General features: G+C 41.0%; 1 protein-coding gene across 3 annotated transcripts in view; it reads right to left on the reverse strand.

The window, feature by feature from the left end:
- LOC121320984 (neural cell adhesion molecule 2-like) overlaps positions 1–21,040 on the reverse strand; it is a 289,130-nt gene extending 268,090 nt beyond the window's left edge. For all 3 annotated transcript variants that reach the window (XM_041259855.1, XM_041259854.1, XM_041259856.1), the window contains exon 1: positions 20,894–21,040. In XM_041259855.1, the coding sequence (XP_041115789.1) occupies positions 20,894–20,945 (52 nt within the window). In that variant the 5' untranslated portion in view covers positions 20,946–21,040. The remainder of the gene's footprint in view (positions 1–20,893) is intronic.
- Positions 21,041–21,276: the final 236 nt, after the last annotated feature.

The following is a 21,276-nucleotide window of genomic DNA, read 5'->3' on the forward strand; positions in this document are numbered from 1 at the left end:
GTATTTATCATGTCCTGAAAGAGCAATTAGTCATGAACGGGATTATAATGAACGTAATCCACATATGTTTAGTGGTCTGTGTCAAATGACAATGCATATCATTGGAAGTTATTACTTATCTGCACACATACATGCCTAAACAGGCTGTTCAAAGCAAAGGGACCCATGAGGGCTCGGCATGGTACAGGTACGGGTGCCTCTCCACTGGCACATCCGACCCGTCAGGGCTCGGTACGGTATGGGTACAGGTGCTTCTCTACTGGCACATCCAACCCGTCAGGGCTCGGTACGGTACGGGTACGGGTGCTTCTCCACTGGCACATCCGACCCGTCAGGGCTCGGTACGGTATCGGTACGGGTGCTTCTCTACTGGCACATCCAACCCATCAGGGCTCGGTACGGGGTGCTTCTCCACTGTCTATTTGTTGAAGCAAGTGAGAACCAAACTGTGAAACTCCAGCCACACAAGACATCCTGAATCCGACTGAGAGCCAAGGCAGGCAAGGGGCGGGGTTAAGGATTTTTGTCATTATGTTGCACCAGTCAGTACACTCCAGAAAGAAAAACAACAAACATGGCAGGCAGCAAGTATGATGAGAGAAAAGTACAGCCTTGGGATGCTGAGGAAGTTCAGGCTCTAGTTTCTTTGTGGGCAGATAGGAGTGTCTGGAGTCGTGCAACAGAAAAGTTTATGCAATTTTGTGCAATTCTGCTAGGCTGACAGCAAGCCACTTGCCTGTCAATCAACCTGTGTCACAAAGCTTTAACTCAGGAGTTAATTAAAGATGACTGATACATTTTCTTTCAATTCTGTTTTAAATATTTCAGGCCTTTAAAAAAAAATCAACAGCAGTAGAAAAGTATCATAAATTTCAAACTAAATGTATAATCAAAACAAAAAAAAAACTTGTGTCTGTATGTGTATCTGCATTTTAAATACCAGGGACACAGATAGACAGCACATATACTGTACAGAACTCATTCATTCACGTATGTGATGGGGTGTATAATAGAAGGGCAGCAGGCATCAGTAACAGCAACTCTGTATAATCACAGCCAAACTTGGATTCAGACAGCCATACTCATGTCTTACAGTCCAGGGCACAGGATCACTAGCACTGGCAAATCCTTTTTGATATACTGCACAATGTTGAGAAAGTCAACTGCAGCCTACTTTCCAATGTGTTCACAGGAAGATCACAAGAAAAGACAAATACATGAAATACATTATGAAATAAAATTGAAAAAAAAGATGTAAACAGACTGTCCATATAAAAATGGCTTGTGTCTAAATGATCACCCACAGCAACACTGAGAAAGCTGCAGCACAACAGAGGCTTTTGGAGCTGCAGCCCGTGAAGATGAAACTCCCTGGCAGCGGCTTGGGAGTATCTGAGACAAGATCACTGCAGCAGACTCAGTCTTGGTTTGTATCGCTTTCTCTGCCTCTTTTTTATACTGTTCCTTTTTATTTGCTGAGCTTCCTGTAAAGTTGTTAAAACTTTGCATATTGAAGCCCTGTAACACACAGAGCATTCCCAGTCCTTATTCCTTATTCCATATTGTAGCATTGTGAATGTATCCAGGCCTTCTTGTAATATATGTTCTTGATATTGCTGGTCTGTAAATACATCATACAGAACATGTAAAGATTTTAGCAATTGTTAACCATGCCCTTTTGTTACACACACTAGTAGCAACCAATTAATTTAAAGATGGACAGCAACACTGCTTTTGTCTTTTTTGTTTGTGTGCTTTCAAAACATCGCTCACCCAGCCAATTAAAAAAATATAAATACACTTTTCCATTTCAGCCAAGAACAGAATGCAGTCTTCGTCCATTCAGCAAAATTACAATCATTGCTGCAGTGTGTTCGAAAGCTATCTGTTCTGCATCTCAGCCATACCGCACAGATGCGTTACAGATTAGGCACGCGTCTGTATGATTTAATGTTTTACACCCTATAGAGATGCCCTAATCCAAGAAGTGTGCTGCATTGAAGGTATTCCAATGAATTCTAAGCTTTACATGTTTCATTAGTGATGAATAAATGCACTGTATCAGTGTGACTCAAGACAATTAAATCAGAAAAGAAGTGCATCTTTGGTCATGTTCTTATTACAAAAATGTCTAATTTCAAAAATAAAAATAACAGTCAAGCAGCATGTCTGGTTTACCACTACATTTACTAAGTCAGGCATGTGAATGCCTCATATTTTGTAATTGACATCATATTACTTAAAAAGGCCCTAACCAGGCATGGCTCAGTGCCAATTTTGCTATGGAACTGTGCTTGTAAATATCTAAAACATTAAGCCTGGGGTGTCAAACTCTGTTCCTCGAGGGCCGCAGTGGCTTCTGGCTTTTGTTCCACCACAGCTCTCAATTACTTAATTGTTCTAATTATTTGTTTAATTGGATTAATTCAACACTTATTTCCAGACCAAAAAAGGTTTCATAGGCAGAGTACCTTGAATCAAGTGCATTTTTTAAATTATCAATTGAACAAATAATGAGATCAATTATGTTAATTAAGAGCGGGTTAGAATGAAAACCTGAAGACCCTGCAGCCCACAAGGACTGGAGTTTGACACTTCTGCATTATGCCATGTAGACTTGAAGTGCTGGGCAGTTGCGTCGAGGGTTGAACTTGATCACATTTCTGTCAACAGACGGCAGAACTAGTTGAATTTACCAGTTTTTTTCCAGACATTGTGATCAAGCTGCACCATAACCATTACTTGAGGCCCCATGTCTACTACAGCTTGAATCGTGTAAACTGCATGTTGGAAGCGTCTTTGGACTCTGACTTACAGATCCTGCATTAGAGGGAATTGTCTCATGCTGTTGATGGGACAGTGTGCGGGGATCTGAAAGGACAGCAGTTCACATATAATCATTGGAAGGGGAATGGTACTGGAAGGATGAAAGAAAAATACCCACAAGCAGAGATTAAACACAGAGCCTAGTTTATATAAATGTGTGCATGCAAGAAGCCACCTCCCACTAAGCTGTCAAAACACTGTGCACTTTGTTATTCATTAAAAATGATAAGAGCAAAGAACTAGCTGAATTTAAAGCCATCTCCTCCCCTCATTATGTACTCAGAAACATATCCTATTTTATGTGCAAGTGTAAGAGAATGGCATTATTATTATTGTGTGCGATTGTAGAAAGCAGGTATGATCTTTCATTTAAATGTCATTTCTGCATGCTAGTAAGATCCCATTAGTCTGAGTTGGGAGCTTTACCATGGACACTTCTCTTAATTAAATTGAACACAACAGTGAGAGTCAGGGTGAATTATTTACTGTACCAAAATGTATGAATACTAACTAGAGCACTGGGGATTAGAAACCTCAGAACTTTCATCAACCAATGACATACAACGGACAGGTATCTAGGAGGGAACGACTGCCGAGTCTGACATTGGCGCCAAAATGCATAGATTTAACATTGAAAACAACTATTGACTGTTCATGAGAAAAGCAATACTCTCTGCTCTAATCTGTTACCCTGAAACTCTTGCTGGCTTTTGAATTGATAGACCTGGTATTTACAATCACAATTCTGAATGTGAAATGGGATAAAACTGCAGCAGCCCTTTCTGTAAAGGCTACACATATACATCATGGTTAATCATTTGAAGGGCTTATCAACTATCAAGGCACCTTAGTCTCACACGGCAGTGGCTTCTCCTCTGAATAATGGACTCCTTGCAAATGGAGCCATTTAATCTGCTGACCTCAGCAACCCATTATATCCCAGTGGGGATGGGAGAGCAGCAGGTGATTGCTGATAAGCAATAAGTTTGAGGAGGCTGCAGGAGAGCATCGAAAGCACTTAATCCAGCTCAGAGGGGAGGTGATGGGATTGAGAGGCACAGACATAGGCATCCTGGCTGAACACCATTATTGAACATATAGAAATGACAGCCCATAACCTCGAACCACTTTGGACAGAGCTATCTCTTCATCTAGTCTGCAACGTAAAATATCATCAATCTCCAACAACTCCTGTGCTGAGTTTTCCACACATTAACAAAATGTTGTATTAGTTACACAGGTTTTATAATGGACCAGAGGGGAAGTCAAACAAGCATAACATCATTCAATACAGAGTTACAAATAACTTAAGTTATTGGCTTCTTAATCATGGTATGGACTGAAGCCTGTCTCAGCCAGGCTGACAAAGTTTAAAGTGTTTAACTCCACAGCTGTGTGTAGAGGTTCTGTCTTGCCTTGGCATTTGGATTTGTTAAAGTGTTTAACTCCACAGCTGTGTGTAGAGGTTCTGTCTTGCATTGGCATTTGGATTTGTTAAAGTGTTTAACTCCACAGCTGTGTGTAGAGGTTCTGTCTTGCATTGGGATTTGGATTTGTTAAAGTGTTTAACTCCACAGCTGTGTGTAGAGGTTCTGTCTTGCATTGGCATTTGGATTTGTTAAAGTGTTTAACTCCACAGCTGTGTGTAGAGGTTCTGTCTTGCATTGGGATTTGGATTTGTTAAAGTGTTTAACTCCACAGCTGTGTGTAGAGGCTCTGTCTTGCATTGGCATTTGGATTTGTTAAAGTATTTAACTCCATAGCTGTGTGTAGAGGTTCTGTCTTGCATTGGCATTTGGATTTGTTAAAGTGTTTAACTCCACAGCTGTGTGTAGAGGTTCTGTCTTGCATTGGCATTTGGATTTGTTAAAGTGTTTAACTCCACAGCTGTGTGTAGAGGTTCTGTCTTGCACTGGCATTTGGATTTGTTAAAGTGTTTAACTCCACAGCTGTGTGTAGAGGTTCTGTCTTGCATTGGCATTTGGATTTGTTAAAGTGTTTAACTCCACAGCTGTGTGTAGAGGTTCTGTCTTGCATTGGCATTTGGATTTGTTAAAGTGTTTAACTCCACAGCTGTGTGTAGAGGTTCTGTCTTGCATTGGGATTTGGATTTGTTAAAGTGTTTAACTCCACAGCTGTGTGTAGAGGTTCTGTCTTGCATTGGGATTTGGATTTGTTAAAGTGTTTAACTCCACAGCTGTGTGTAGAGGTTCTGTCTTGCATTGGCATTTGGATTTGTTAAAGTGTTTAACTCCACAGCTGTGTGTAGAGGTTCTGTCTTGCATTGGGATTTGGATTTGTTAAAGTGTTTAACTCCACAGCTGTGTGTAGAGGCTCTGTCTTGCATTGGCATTTGGATTTGTTAAAGTATTTAACTCCATAGCTGTGTGTAGAGGTTCTGTCTTGCATTGGCATTTGGATTTGTTAAAGTGTTTAACTCCACAGCTGTGTGTAGAGGTTCTGTCTTGCATTGGCATTTGGATTTGTTAAAGTGTTTAACTCCACAGCTGTGTGTAGAGGTTCTGTCTTGCATTGGCATTTGGATTTGTTAAAGTGTTTAACTCCACAGCTGTGTGTAGAGGTTCTGTCTTGCATTGGGATTTGGATTTGTTAAAGTGTTTAACTCCACAGCTGTGTGTAGAGGTTCTGTCTTGCATTGGCATTTGGATTTGTTAAAGTGTTTAACTCCACAGCTGTGTGTAGAGGTTCTGTCTTGCATTGGGATTTGGATTTGTTAAAGTGTTTAACTCCACAGCTGTGTGTAGAGGCTCTGTCTTGCATTGGCATTTGGATTTGTTAAAGTGTTTAACTCCATAGCTGTGTGTAGCGGTTCTGTCTTGCATTGGCATTTGGATTCGTTAAAGTGTCAATCTTTCTGTTGCACCAATTAGAAAAGCTACTTGGAGGCAATTGCCAAACCCCTTCCTCTGTATAATATCCACCCTTACTGTGGCACTATAGCAGTCTCATACGCGATGGACTACTGATGATAAATGACTCAAATGAATGCATAGAAATGATACATTTGTTGACATTCATCACATAGACGATTATACGTCTAGCATATTATTAAACGTTTTACCACTTCTTTAGAGTTTACACGTTTAAACATTTAAAATTCCCACCCCTAGAACATTGGTAGTTTTGCTTTATGGAGTTATGATTACAGTGGTAACCTATCCTGCGATATTCTATTTCTATCTAATCACCCAGTAATTGTACAGGCTTATGAGGGTCTGTCAGTATGTAACCCTTACGAGGATCCACAGATTCACTAAGAAAATAGGTATGGGCAGTAAAGTTTGCTACAGACCTGGATTGGATATCTACATCTCGATATGCCTTAAGCGTCTCTTTTAAAAGGAAGATTTTAGTAAATTAACGTTTCGAAAGAACTACCAAACCATAAATGTAGCTACGTATATAAATACAGTCCTAAGACTCCCCTTTCTGAGAAATGCAAGGTGCATTGCACACAGATTGATTCTGTCAAATTTCAAAGTCTGCCTTGTTTGTGTCACTTCCTCTGGTGTCCTGGAGAGCTATGGCATGTAGAATTAGGGCATCTGATTTATTGTGGCTTCAGTGTAATCCGATCTCAGTGGGGTGCAGAATCATTTGTTTGCAGGTTGTAATTTATGTTCCTGTCTTTTGTGTTTTATTATGGCAGATCCATGTGAGGTCTTTTCAATTAGATTTTTATTATTAAATTCTAAAAAACATACATAACAAAGTTACCTTAACTGCAACAAATAAGATCTCACACCTACCATACCGTACATACTGCACTGCATGGCTTAGAGGCAGTGAGGTGAGAACAGGGCTCCACCCACTCGGAGACATGAGAAATCAGCATCACTGCTTAAGTGATCAAATAAAACACTAAGGAAGGAGTTTATGAACAGATTACACGTACAAGACTATGATTGAGGTGCAGCTGTATGTGGGCAGCGTATGCTGCTAGAATGTTTTATTGCCTGAGAAACAAGCAATAACATGAACAGAACTGACCTCACCTGACCTGGTGCAAGTAACAAGACATTGCTGACACACAGAGATAAGCAGCAACTAAGCTTTGCACACAAAGGGGTGTAGAGACTGTATAAACAGCAGGCGCTTGGAGGTGCAGTTGAGAAGCATCAGGTTCCTCCATGTCTAATGACAATGTTTAAGCTGTAAAAGTGTGACTTTTGATTACTGAAATCAATAAAAGATACTTGTTAAATTCTGCTTAAATCCTTGCACTTCTTCACACACAAATGCATATATAATCTAGTTTATTTTACAACACAGTCTGCTTATTAAGCCCATTTTCTTTTGAATTGTTATTTTTTTGATTGCACCTGCAATGAATTTTTATGCTGTTCTAATATGTTACACAAACATGGTCTGTTTGTATACCAATCAATGACCTCATTTTAATAACTGACCTCTCCTAAAAGCCAAAACATTCCTGGCAATATGCTTCGCATTGTGAAAGCTCATTATACTCTGGGGAAACATGTTTCCTTGCTTCTTTGAAAACTTTAGGTCCTAGGCTCTAAATCATACCTCCACGTTCTGTCATTTCACCACAGTCACAAATTCAGACAGCGCAAACATGTTCACAAAAATGCATTACTGAGTACTTTAAAGACATCATGACATGCCACAATCAAAGAAACCACCAGTCTCTACATGTTAGAACAGAAGTCTTTGAAAATGTGCTATTGAGGATGCTGCACTAAGGGAGAATGGAAGAGCGTTCCATAAAGATGGCACACAGTGCTTTAATCACTGGACCACAGCTTTCAAAGACTGGACGAGCATTCTATAAAGATGGCACACACAGTGCTTTAATTACTGGACCACAGCTTTCAAAGATTGGACGAGCATTCTATAAAGATGGCACACACAGTGCTTTAATTACTGGACCACAGCTTTCAAAGATTGGACGAGCATTCTATAAAGATGGCACACACAGTGCTTTAATCACTGGACCACAGCTTTCAAAGACTGGACGAGCATTCTATAAAGATGGCACACAGTGCTTTAATTACTGGACCACAGCTTTCAAAGATTGGACGAGCATTCTATAAAGATGGCACACACAGTGCTTTAATCACTGGACCACAGCTTTCAAAGACTGGACGAGCATTCTATAAAGATGGCACATACAGTGCTTTAATTATTGGACCACAGCAAAAATGTCAAAAAAAAACTCCTTACATATATGCATCACCAACATCATACAATATATACATTCAAATCTGTGTATACTAGCCACTCATGGGCCAGGGAAAGCACTATGTGGTATTCATACTAAACCATATCATTGATAGAACATATTTACTTTCACTGTATATTGTGCAAGGCAATGTTTAACGCTGAGAGCTGGGGATGCATTATTTTAACTTGTCATTAGCAAATTAGTATCTGTAATATTTGCTGTAAAGTTATTCTATTTCAATTCACTGTGGTAGATGAAAACAGTGCTGTTTAAAAGGTCATAACTTAAACTATTAGAACTGGTAATACTTTAGTTTAGGGATCTGTTAGTGATTATAAACAATGTATGACCATGTTATTAATCATGTTATTAAGAATTATAGAATATATTTAGAAATAATAAGACTATCATACATTTTGCCATTGTGTTTTTCTTTTGTTTTTGCTATTGTTTATAACCACTTATAACGGCTCCCTAAATTCAAGTGTTACATCAGCACTTAGGTAGGAAAATATTCCTGCTATAAGGGTCTAAACAGCGGCAGCATTTAGATCAGCCACTGTTTCAATCAAATGAACAGAACCCACAGCAGTTGAGTTATAGAGCCTCTCTTCCCTTATTCACCATTAATTAACAACGGGCAGGCCTACTAGCGATGCTAAACAAGCACACAGTACATTGACTTCAGCAATTCAGATGCACTGTGCTGTAGAGATCACACTGATACATTTTGTTCTTTTTTTTTTTTAATGACTGTAATCCCTGCATGGAACTATGTGAAGCAAAAAAAAAAAAAAACACACACACACACACACACACACACACACTGGAGATGTATGTCACATCTCATTAATTTTAAAACTGACTGTCTGTATGTTTTTATGTGGCATAGAGGTATGCAGTAAGTAAATTGAACTAAATTAAAAAAATACATATTTGAAATAAGATTATTTAAATAAAAGTATTTGATATCATTTGTGGATACATGCAGTACTTATGATGAATGTTGATGCACCAGCGCTCCACTCAGGCCTGACACTAAACAAGACGACACTCCTAACAACCATAAGAGGCGCTTTCATTGGTGGGTTGAGAGGAATTGGCTTGGAGTCAAGACAATTAGCCCAGACACCAAGGACAATTTAATACCCCCTTAATCAAAAATCTCTCACATCTTCTAGTTTGCTATTTTCTGACAAAAACACACTGAGACTTCACAGAGCTGAAGGGGTATTGTAGCCTGTGCTATTAACCATCAAGCAATCCAGGCTACCTCTCGCTTCAATTTAGCTGCTATCTCAATGTGTGACCCTGAGGTGTGAGCTGGCAGGTGAAATGAATTGGACCCTGATAGAAGACAAAAAGAGGTTACATCACCAGATCTCTAAATCCAGGCCTGTTTATGAAGCTCAGTGCGACAGGAGGCAATGTGTTATTTACAGAAGGCCTCCAGTGCCAGCACAGGTGAGCACAGAGCAGAACCATTAACCCTGTGGGTGCTGAATGGCATGTCTGCTGTCTTTTCTCCTAAACCTGCAGTGATCTTTAATGCAGGTAGTATCAAGAGATGACATCAGCACCAGGAGACTGCTTTGTGTTAACACAAGATTAGCAATTATTTTATGAAACCTTGCAAGCACTTCCATCTTGTTGTATAAAAGCATTTCAATGTACATATTGGATGCAAGACTCAACGCAGCGGAGGACAGTATTTATAAAAGTTGAAATGAACCAGTCCCGTTTAACTTACTACCCAATGTTCTCATATGTTGATTCTTTAGGAGCATGGCCTTGACTGAGGAGACACAAGCTGCAACACAGAGACACAGCCTGCACACCTGACCTCACTGCTATTTACAGCCATTAGCAGCTGTTATTTAAAAAGCAGGAACTCTTTCAGCCGTCCCCAAAGGGGGTCAGTTTAACAGGCATGCAGCTCTGGGATTCCCTTTGTTGATTCCAGATCCTCATTAAAAGAGTTCAGTCCCTCTTGTGCTTATTAAAACACATAAGAAGACCCTGTTATTCCATTGTGTGGAAAATGAAATAAGAGGGATTTCCCTCAACAGGAACAATCCACTCCTCACAGCTGAATATCTAAGGTTAGTACCGTGTGCCAAAGCCTAAATGACATGGAGGGCCGACTGTTTGCTCGGTGACCTGTGAGGACCCATTGAATTATTTAAACCCTCCTGCTTGACATCATAATTAATACAATTCTGTCATGCAAGCACCTTGATTCACAACAAAAGGTTCAAAATCTGCTGCCTCTGCTGTACAAAATGTTAAATAGACAGAAAATATTCTACCTTCAGCATGCTGCTGTAGTGTACTGTACAATTCTGATGCATGTGTATATAGTAACCAAACTTTTTCAATGCAAATTTTCAACCTTTACATGTGCATTACATTTTTAATTAACTGCAAAATAATACTGTAAAAAAGGAAAACAATACTATTTCACACACTGTACTTATGTTCATTCATATATGATTCATTTAGCCCCCAACATGGTTCATATGTAACACTGTAGCTCTCTTTCCCAGGAAAGCTGGATAGCGGATGAAACAGCAACTTATGAAAGAAATTGTTGACGTGCTTAGTGCATGTATGTGTGCGTGTGTGTGGTGGACAGTGTTTGTGTGAGAGAGAGCTATGAGTGACAGACTACAGTATGAATCAATGTGTGGTTGATTGTGCATCTTTTTACTGTGAAAATAGCATTTGCCCAAGTGGCTGTTTTTTAACTTTCCAAAAATAATGCACCTCACTCAGCTGGCAGACTATATGAAGCATTATCTGCTAAAGAGTATCGCTCTCAAACTTCTCTCCATTCATACAACCCAACTCATCCACACCGTACATGTTCCAGCAGAAACGCTGTCAGCAAACTCTGCACTTTTCAAATGAGCTGACACCATATATAGTTACTGGTACCCTGGACTCTTCACTGTGTTTGGTTCTATTTTTCCTGCAGTAAAAAAGGTGAGGATTAGCATTTTGACCCACGAGAGATGGTTTTAGATTGTAGCCCAAGGCACAGTACAGTACTAGTTAATTGCCTCTGTACAGAAATTATATGCGGTTTATGTTAAGAGGAATGAAACCACACTTCAGTAAGGAACTGCATGTATACTGGCAGCCTGTCAGCTACTGTAGTTATGAGCACGCAGGACTGGAGAGAAACAAGAGCCTGCTGTTGTCCTGATGCCATTCGGGAGGCACTGTGGAGCTGCTTTGGTATGGACATGACCATCCTGAACATATTTTTAAATAATATCTGTAGTTTAGATACTGGTTCTAATCACACTAAAAGTATTGCTCAGCTTGGTTCCTCGATCAAACCATAAGCATTTAAACGTCTCATATTAAACACATCAAGTCAAAGAGCTCTGTCGACGTTGCTACAACAATCCCAAGGTTGCCACATGACTACGTTCGCTCGCTAACATTTGTTATAACTGAATAAGACAGGTAAAACATTACACCAAAAAGCAAATGTCCAATGAGATGTACTCCATTACAATGGGATGTCCCAAAACAATCCCCACATTGGGTGCTCTATCAAGTAGTTACCAAGCTGTACCAAGTTACCAAGGCCCACTCTGATACACAAGATGCTGGTGCAAGATCTGGGTCAGGATACTTAAACATTGATGCAGTCTGTAATGATTGATCTTATTGGTCCAGTATCTCATACATTAACTTATAATCATGTATAAGACATTTTTACACTTCCCTATTTCTCAGTGGTTATGGGTTCTGTTTCAGCAATTTTGAGTTATCACCATTTTCAGCTTCTGGTAAATTCTTCTGTGATCTTCTGCACAGATGTCTCCTCACTCTTATTTTAAGAATAGTAGCTAGCAGTCTGAAAAGCCACCACTTTGTGGATTTATCAACAGAACTCTTAAAGCCAAAGTTAGTGGAAGATCCACCCTGAGAAATCAGTCCTGAGGGTTAGCTCTCCACGCTCCACCCAGATTGCTTTGAAACTTCCCCGCTAACAAACCTGAAGACTTGACCTGTGCAGCTGAACTGTGTGGATACAAACTTGCCCTTCAGCCCTCCTCGCACTGGAGGTCTGGACAGAGAATGTTCTTTACCGAGGAGTCACTCCTCCTTCATTGCCGTCTCCACATGACAAGCACTCCTTCTCCCTGACTGGTCAGTTCCATAGCAACTGGGGTGAGCGAAAAGAGAAATAATTTAACCAATCCATTACAATGCAATGTATTGTATAATCTTTCACTTGGACTTTACAGTCTTTACTGCCTTCTGTATAATTATGACATTATTAGGACTCTAACTGATACTAACTGATTTAACTAATACCCTCTCTCTCTCTCTCTCACTCTCTCTCTCTCTCTCTCTCTCTCTCTCTCTCTCTCTCTCTCTCTCTCTCTCTCTCTCTCTCTCTCTCTCTCTCGTGTTGCATGCTGGGAGTGTTTTTGCTGAGTGAGCTGCTGTGAGGAAGGTCTGTACTCAGTTTCGTTTGTTTTCTGACTTACTGTTCTACAAAAGATAATTTTAAAGTGCTGGGTGGTGTTTTCAAAGGAGGGCTGACTTTTTGTCAGCCTTTCCAGTGCATAAATGGCAAATTCAGGGGGAAAGTATCCCCCAAGTTCTTCGTTTGAAAAACTTACCCATAGGCATGGAGTTAAGATCGCCCCTGAACAATTTTGCTCCCTGGAAATGTGTGTGTTGGCAGTCAGGGAGGTTGTGAAATGTGAAAACATTAGCTCAGCCGCCGAAATGAACGGTGCAATTGTGGTTTTTCTCTCCAGCACGGAGCTGGTAAATGTTTTAGTAGAACAGGGTATAGTATTGAAAGGCACTTTTACACCTGTGCTACCCATAGCTGCTCCAGCAAGAAAGATAACGTTATCAAATGTCCCCCCTTTTTTAAAGAATGAAACTTTAGAGAGGGAACTGGCCAGATACGGGCAGACTGTATCTGGAATCAAGAGAATCCCGCTGGGGTGTAAAGCTGCGCAGCTGAAGCATGTCGTCTCGTTCCGAAGGCAGCTATACATGATTCTAAATAATATAATTGAAGATCTAAATGTTGTACTTAAGTTTAAAATTGAAAATTATTATTATGTTATATTTGTTACTTTGGACTCTATGAAGTGTTTCGGGTGCGGAAACGTGGGGCATGTTGTCAAAAACTGTCCCAAGCAAGACAGGGAAAACGAGCGGGGAGAGGCTGAGCCAGAGGCTGAGGCTGGTCTGAGTGCTGAAGGACGAAACGCAGCTCCTGAGGCCGGTGAGCAGCAGCAGCAGCCCAAACCGCAGGCAAAGGGGGGGGGGGGGGGGTGAAGTAGCCGCTGAGAGTCTGGCTGGTGGTCAGGGCAGTAGTGCCGAGGATCAAGGAGAAGAGGTAGGTGAGAGTAGCGGTGTGGGAGCACAGGTATTAGGTACACAGCCAGAGGTAAACACCGAGGCTGATGGGCATAACGAAGCCGAGGGATCCCAGGAGCCGACTGGCTCACAAGCAGAAAAAGGGCAGGTAAACAGTGGGTGGGGAGACAGAAATGGAGGAGAAATTTGAAATGCCAAAGAAAAAAAAGAGAAGTAGGAAATCAGTTGATGAAACAGTGGCCAAAAAAAAGCAGATCAAGGTCCTGCCACCGACAGCGTTGATCAGATGGGGCAGAAAGAAAAGCCCCAAGAGCCGGATAACTTTGAGAGGAAGCAGACCACAGAGAGCCGCAGAGCCAGCGTGGTCGGGGCAAACAGCGGGGAATCCTCCGGGTCTGAGGATAGAGATGGCATGGGGGGGTTTACAGATTCATCTATCGCTTCGGCAGCAAGTCAGGATTTTGGGGGAGGGTACAGCCTTAAGAGAATTAAGGATTTTTTAGAGAAAACAAAAGGTAAGAGGAATGTGGTTTTTGAAGACCATTTCCCTGATATGAAGATGTTTGTTAATTCAGTGAAACACTTAATGAAGAAAGACTCGGGTATCGACAATTTTGGTGATCAGGAGAGGTGGAGGATTAAGAATATTTTAAACAAGATAAGGTATAGTCAAAAAACAGAAACTTAAAAGGATAAGTCAATTTTTAATCTTTCTTATCTCTGTTTATCTGCCATTCTTTTCAGTTTTTTCTCTCCCTTTTTAATTCCAATGAGTGAACTAAAATTAGGCAGCTTGAATATTAACAAGAAACAGACAGTGATGTGAATAATCAGACTGAGTGGATTAAGGAGTGGAAGGGGGATGTTATTTTAAGCCATGGCTCTTCTTTGAGTGCAGGAATTGAGGTTTTATTTTCAGAAGGTTTTAAACCCCATTCTTTCATTGTTGATGAGATCATTCAGGGACGGCTGATTGTAGTGAAAGCTGCAGTCGAACAAAAAAACGTAGTTTTTATTGATGTTTATGTGCCTACAGATAGAAGGGAGAGAATGGAGTTTTTATCATCTTTAAACACTACAATGTCCAATTTTAACTCTGAAGATTATCTTTTTCTTGGAGGGGATTTTAATTGCACTACAAATGATAAGTTAGACAGGAACCACATGGAGCCTCACACCCAGTCTGCCAGGGAGATGTGCAGGATTGTGGAGAAGTGGGAGTTAGTAGATATGTGGAGGAATTTTAATGGTGATAAAAGGCAATATACATTGTTGCAGTTTAGGGATACCACCCTCTCCCTAGCTAGAACAGACCGATTTTATTGTTTTAAACACCATTTTAGCATTTATACTTCTTGTTTTATAACCCCCACAGGAATATCAGACCATTGTCTTGTAATTTGTAATGTTTTAATTCCATCCCTAAAACCAAGGAGTTCTCATTGGCATTTTAACACACTTTTAACGCATGATGTTCATTTTAAGGAGTGTTTTAGTTTTTTTGGCAGAGGTGGAGAAAACAGATTCATTCTTTTAGTTCACTAAGGCAGTGGTGGCATGTGGGGAAAATGCAGATCCGCCATTTCTGTCAGCAGTACACTGTGAGTGTCACAAAGAGCATCAATGAGTCAATGAGAGCCCTAGAAATTGATATTGTGATTCACCAGCTTGACCTGGAGACCACCACAAATAGTAGGCAGATTGAAAACCTTAAAGACAAAAAAGCACCATTAAATCACTTGTTGGACACAAAAGTACAGGGGGCGCTCATTCGATCCAGGTTCCAGAGTGTGACACAGGTAGATGCCAGCACACAGTATTTCTTTGGTCTGGAGAAGAAACGGGGTCAGAGCAAGCTGATCCACAGCCTGCGCTCAGCATCAGGGCAGGAGCTGCGTGAGCCGGGGGAGAGCCGAGGGAGAGCGGTAGAGTTTTACTCCCAGCTGTTCTCCAGTGAGCTGTAGGACAACGAGGAAGGCACACAGCAGTTACATAGAGATCTACCACAGGTACCTGAAGAGGAGAAGGGCAGCCTGGAGAGGGCGCTCACGCTACAGGAGCTCTCTGTTGCTCTGCAAGAGCTGAGCAATGGTAAAGCCCCCGGCATCGACAGGCTCCCAGTGGAATTTTATAAAACGTTCTGGGGCCTGCTGGGTGAGGACTTCTTGACAGTATTCAAAGAAAGTCTGGCCCAAGGAAAGCTGCCCCTCAGCTTCAGGAGAGCAGTGGTCACACTGCTGGCAAAAAAGGGGGAACTGGAACATAAAGAACTGGAGACCTGTCGCTTTGCTGTGTGCCGATTATAAAATCCTGTCCAAGAGACTAAAAGAGATAATGTCATCAACTCTGATCAAACGTACTGTGTTCTAAACAGGTCAATATATGATAATATTTTTCTGATTCAGGATATTTTGGATGTCTCTAGGCTATTGGGTCTCAATACTGGGCTGATTTCTCTAGACCAGGAAAAGGCTTTTGACAGGGTGGAACACCAGTATCTGTGGAGTACAATGAAGGCTTTTGGTTTCAACCCTGCTTTTTTAGCCATGATTCAGGTGGTGTATGGTGACATTGGGAGTGTGCTGAAAATGAATGGTGGCTTAAGTGCTCCTTTTAAAGTGCAGAGGGTGATCAGACAGGGACTGCTCTATGTTAGAGATGCTGTACTCCATTGCAATTGAGCCACTGCTGCACGAGCTGAGGAGAGTTATAAGCGGACTGTCTCTCCCACACTGTCCCATTGCTCCTATTCGACTCGCTGCATACACTGATGACATTGTGGTGATAGTGAGGAGCGAAGAGGATGCCAGGGGTCTAAGTACTGCTTTAAGAGACTATGGGGCTGTGTCAACTGCTAAAATAAACTGGGCAAAAAGCAGTGCTCTTCTTATAGGGGAATGGACAGAGTGCAGACCCACAACCCTGCCCAAGGAGGAGGGCGGGCAGGGGCTGATTGACATTTCCAGTCGGTTCAAAAGCTGCTGTATGGTCCGGACACCCTGCCCTGGAGACCGCTGGCCTGCGCCCTGCTGAGAGAGGTGGGGGCTCTCCAGCTGGATATCAGTTTTTTCTGATGGACACCAACAGGCTGAATACATCAAGGCTGCCCAGTTTCTACCGGAGTTTGCTGGGGGCCTGGAGTCTGCTGAGGGCACGGCCAGAGGAGGTCTCCCTCACCCTGAACTGGTTTCTAGAGATGCCCATTATTTATGATTCCAGCCTGGAATCTGAGGTCTCCAGCTTCCCTACTTATACTCAGCTACTGGTAAGAGCCAGAGTCACACAGCTGGGCCACCTGCTGGACCTGCCACAGTACTGCTGGCGGAGTCCAGACAGCCTTGCCGCGGTGCTGGGGCTGCGCTCGCTGTGCTGTGTAGACAGATTCCTGTGTCAGATCCGTGCTGCTCTACCTTCGGAGGGGCTTTTGCTCCTGAAGGCTTTTTTTGATGATCATCAGATCCCTCAGCCACAGCCCCTAGTTCCAAGACTGCTTGTGTCCCCTGCACTGAACCATATTGCCAGCCCCCCGGGACCTCTGCTGAGCATAAATGGACTAACAGGATTCTCTCTGGACATTGTCAAGGGTAAGATCCTGTATAGAGCGTGTGTGAAGGTCCAGCACCAAGCACAGCTCAGGCAGCTCCCCGACACACACTGGAGGGACAGACTGAGGGTGGGGGGTGACATGGAGCCGGCCGGGAGCAGTATATATATAAGCTGCCGTTAAATAAAAGGGCAGGAGATTTGCAGTGGTGGGCGTTACACACCGCCATTGCTGTTAACTCTTTTATTAGTGTTATTAACAATTCAGTGTCTGACTCCTGTCCATTCTGTACCCAAAGAGAAACTGATTTTCATTGTTTTGTGTTCTCACCCTTTTACAAGCACTTTTTACTTTTTTAGAGGTACTTTTTAAGGATCTTAACCTACATTTTAATGAAACAGTATTTATTTTTGGTGTTCATTTTAAAAGAAAGAATAAATCCATTGATCAAATAGCAAATTTTATCTTAGGGCAGGCTGAAATGGCAACATACAAGAGCAGGAAAAACATGGTTGAAGGTTATTTGAGCCATGATGTTCTTATGATTTTTAAGATGCTAGTCAAACGATGGATGAGAATAGATTATAATTTTTATAAACTAATGTCTAACTTGAAATGTTTGAAATGATTTGGTGTATAAATGGACCATTATGTGAATTGGAAGATGAAGAGCTGTGTTTTAATGTGTAGGTTTGCTGTCGTAAGAAGTGATTGCTACCAATTTATTTCCAAGATTGAGGTTTGCCTCTGGATTACTTTGAGTTGGACGGGTTCCATCACAGTTATTTCTGGGCATAGCAAAATTACTATCATTATTATTACAATTAACAGTATGACAAAGCTTGCCATTCAACAGTGTAATCAATTGTTCCCTAAGGAATGAGCATTTAGCTATTACACTCTTAGCTACTTCCAGGGGAAGAGTCTTTTTTTTTTTCTATTGTAATACTCAAATCATTAAGTATAGCTAAAAGCCTGATGTTACTTGTCCATGCTGTCAGCTAGCTATGTCCATCTGATCCTTCTTGTCTATAAGTACTCTCCATGTTTATTATTATTCCACAGCTCTGGGCATTCAGCTTTAAAGTCAACTATGCACACACATAATGTTTACCACGTTAAGGCTTACACACCGTACGTAGGGTGGCTATGCAGTTAATCCTGTAAGACAGGTACTAGATCAGGAGTGAGCAAAGTTGGTTGTTCCAGTCCAGGTCTTTATTCCAACCATGTTCTATATTGGAGTGGAATGGCCTACAAGGTCCTTGCACTGACCTCATATAGAGAGATGAATGAGTCTTACTGCTGCTCCTCAATCAGGGAGATGTTTGTCTTGATGAAATGAATGAGTGTTACTGCTGATCCTCAATCAGACAGATGTTTGTCTTGATGAAATGAATGAGTGTTACTGCTGCTTCTCAATCAGGGAGATGTTTGTCTTGATGAAATGAATGAGTCTTACTGCTGCTCCTCAATCAGGGAGATGTTTGTCTTGATGAAATGAATGAGTGTTACCGCTGATCCTCAATCGGGCAGATGTTTGTCTTGATGAAATGAATGAGTGTTACTGCTGCTCCTCAATCAGGGAGATGTTTGTCTTGATGAAATGAATGAGTGTTACTGCTGATCCTCAATCAGGGAGATGTTTGTCTTGATGAAATGAATGAGTGTTACTGCTGATCCTCAATCAGGGAGATGTTTGTCTTGATGAAATGAATGAGTGTTACTGCTGCTCCTCAATCAGGGAGATGTTTGTCTTGATGAAATGAATGAGTCTTACTGCTGCTCCTCAATCAGGGAGATGTTTGTCTTGATGAAATGAATGAGTCTTACTGCTGATCCTCAATCAGGGAGATGTTTGTCTTGATGAAATGAATGAGTGTTACTGCTGATCCTCAATCAGGGAGATGTTTGTCTTGATGAAATGAATGAGTGTTACTGCTGATCCTCAATCAGGGAGATGTTTGTCTTGATGAAATGAATGAGTGTTACTGCTGATCCTCAATCAGGGAGATGTTTGTCTTGATGAAATGAATGAGTCTTACTGCTGCTCCTCAATCAGGGAGATGTTTGTCTTGATGAAATGAATGAGTCTTACTGCTGATCCTCAATCGGGCAGATTTTTGTCTTGATGAAATGAATGAGTCTTACTGCTGATGCTCAATCAGGGAGATGTTTGTCTTGATGAAATGAATGAGTCTTACTGCTGCTCCTCAATCAGACAGATCTTTGTATTGAGGAGGATAAATGTTAGAACATGAAATGTACACATTGCAAACAAGCATGGTGCTAGATACCCAGCTGCTATATTAAACCCTATCACTGGTTTATAGAAATACTGTACATGAAAAAATAACAGAATTTGAGATTATTTTGGAAATTGAAAAAAAAAAGAAAATGTTACAGAATAAGAATTCAACCAAAATCACATCAATACCAACACAAAGTATTTAGGAATGACGAACAGATCTGAAAGAAATAAGGAATGGTAGTTATTAACAAGCAAAAAGTACGATTGCGAACAACTAGGGCCAACTCCCTAGGAACTGACATATTTTCAGCTGCAACACCCACTCATACGCTTGCAGTGTATCCATACGTAGCACTCTACCACCACCTGCAGCCATTGATAAGGATTCATATTCGAAGAGAAGCGATGTTTGCTTTTCACAGAAATCGATATTTAAGACCAACCATGCAGTCTCAAACGTCATTCTATTGGAGATCGTTGGAAACCGTACACGTGTTGGCTGTTCTCATAAAAAAAAAAAAAAAAAAAAAAAAAAAAAAAAAAAAAAAAACATTTTGCAAAGCATGCTTAAACAAACACACGCACACGCACACGCACAGGCACGCACGCACACACACACACACACACACACACACACACACACACACACACACACACACACACACACACATACGATATTAAACGGATCTGAAACCGGTAGGGCATCACCTCAAGTAGCTTATCATGCATCTATATATGCATTCTACAGGGTTGCACAAGCTAGATAATATCTTACTTTGTAGAACATGGATAATAACTTGTGTAACTCGAGTAAGAATCTGTTATTTTACAAATAGATAGATAAATAGATAGATAGATAGATTGTGTGCGTGTGTGTGTGTGTGTGTGTGTGTGTGTGTGTGTGTATAACAATAAATTATTAATTAGTCTGTCGTCATTAAGACTCGGTTAACTGGTCATTAAAAGAATTTCACAACGATGAATTCCTTCATCAATATCGAGTTGATAACAAGTAGACGGCGTGTGCAGTACTAGTCAGAAATGAAATACAGCGAAAGATCATGATGACTGATGCTTCACAACTAGTGATAAAGGTATGCATTATTTATACTGACGTCTCCTTGTTGTTCTTATTCAACGAGCACTTTTTATCACTAAAAGTCTGATCAGAAATCCTCTTTTTTCCCTCCACCCCGACACTGGATCAGTGATGCTGGTACCCAAGGCCACAAGTCTGGCCAAAAGTCACGGCACAGATTTCAACATGGTCATACCAGTTTACAACTTAGAAGGCATCAAGCAAGCTACAATTCAGAGTAATGTGCATTCATGGGACTGGCACAAAAGACCAAGACCAGCAGCAACCAAACCAATGGTTGTAACCTTCGATCTATATATATATATATATATATATATATATATATATATATATATATATATATATATATATATATATATATATATATATATATATATATATATATATATATCCTCCAATCCAACCAATTGCTAATATCTCCAAACAAGCTCGTTTTTATTTTGTTTATACAATTTGCGAAAACTACAAAACACCGCAGTCTCATCCGTCACTCTCTTTAACCAGTTCTCTTTCAAAAGCACGTTGCCCTTCCAAGCAATATATTTCAAGGAATGCAATCAAACATCGCACAACTTCATGGCAAGAAAGATTTCCTCCTACCTTGACTGCTGCAGATGAGCAATCCGAGGAAATAGAGCAGGTTGAGAATCATTTTCAACTGGTTCAGTGTTGAACAGCTCCTGTTATTAGCAAGTTGTGTACTGTAAAATAAATCAAGACTCTCTCACGCTCCCTTCCTCTCTCTCTCTCTCTCTCTCTCTCTCTCTCTCTCTCTCTCTCTCTCTCTCTCTCTCTCTCTCTCTCTCTCTCTCTCTCTGCCTCTCTGTAGCTCGTTAGAGCGATTACACTAAGACTGGAGCGCAGGCAACCTCACTGACTGCAGGACTATATTCATAAGGACTCAGGCAACGGAGTCTTCATCCGCGGCACCATATCTTTCTTAAACCAATATTCATCCGCAAAAGGAAAACATAACTAGTACT

This window comes from Polyodon spathula, chromosome 9, assembly GCF_017654505.1.
Source record: "Polyodon spathula isolate WHYD16114869_AA chromosome 9, ASM1765450v1, whole genome shotgun sequence".
NCBI lineage: Eukaryota > Metazoa > Chordata > Actinopteri > Acipenseriformes > Polyodontidae > Polyodon > Polyodon spathula.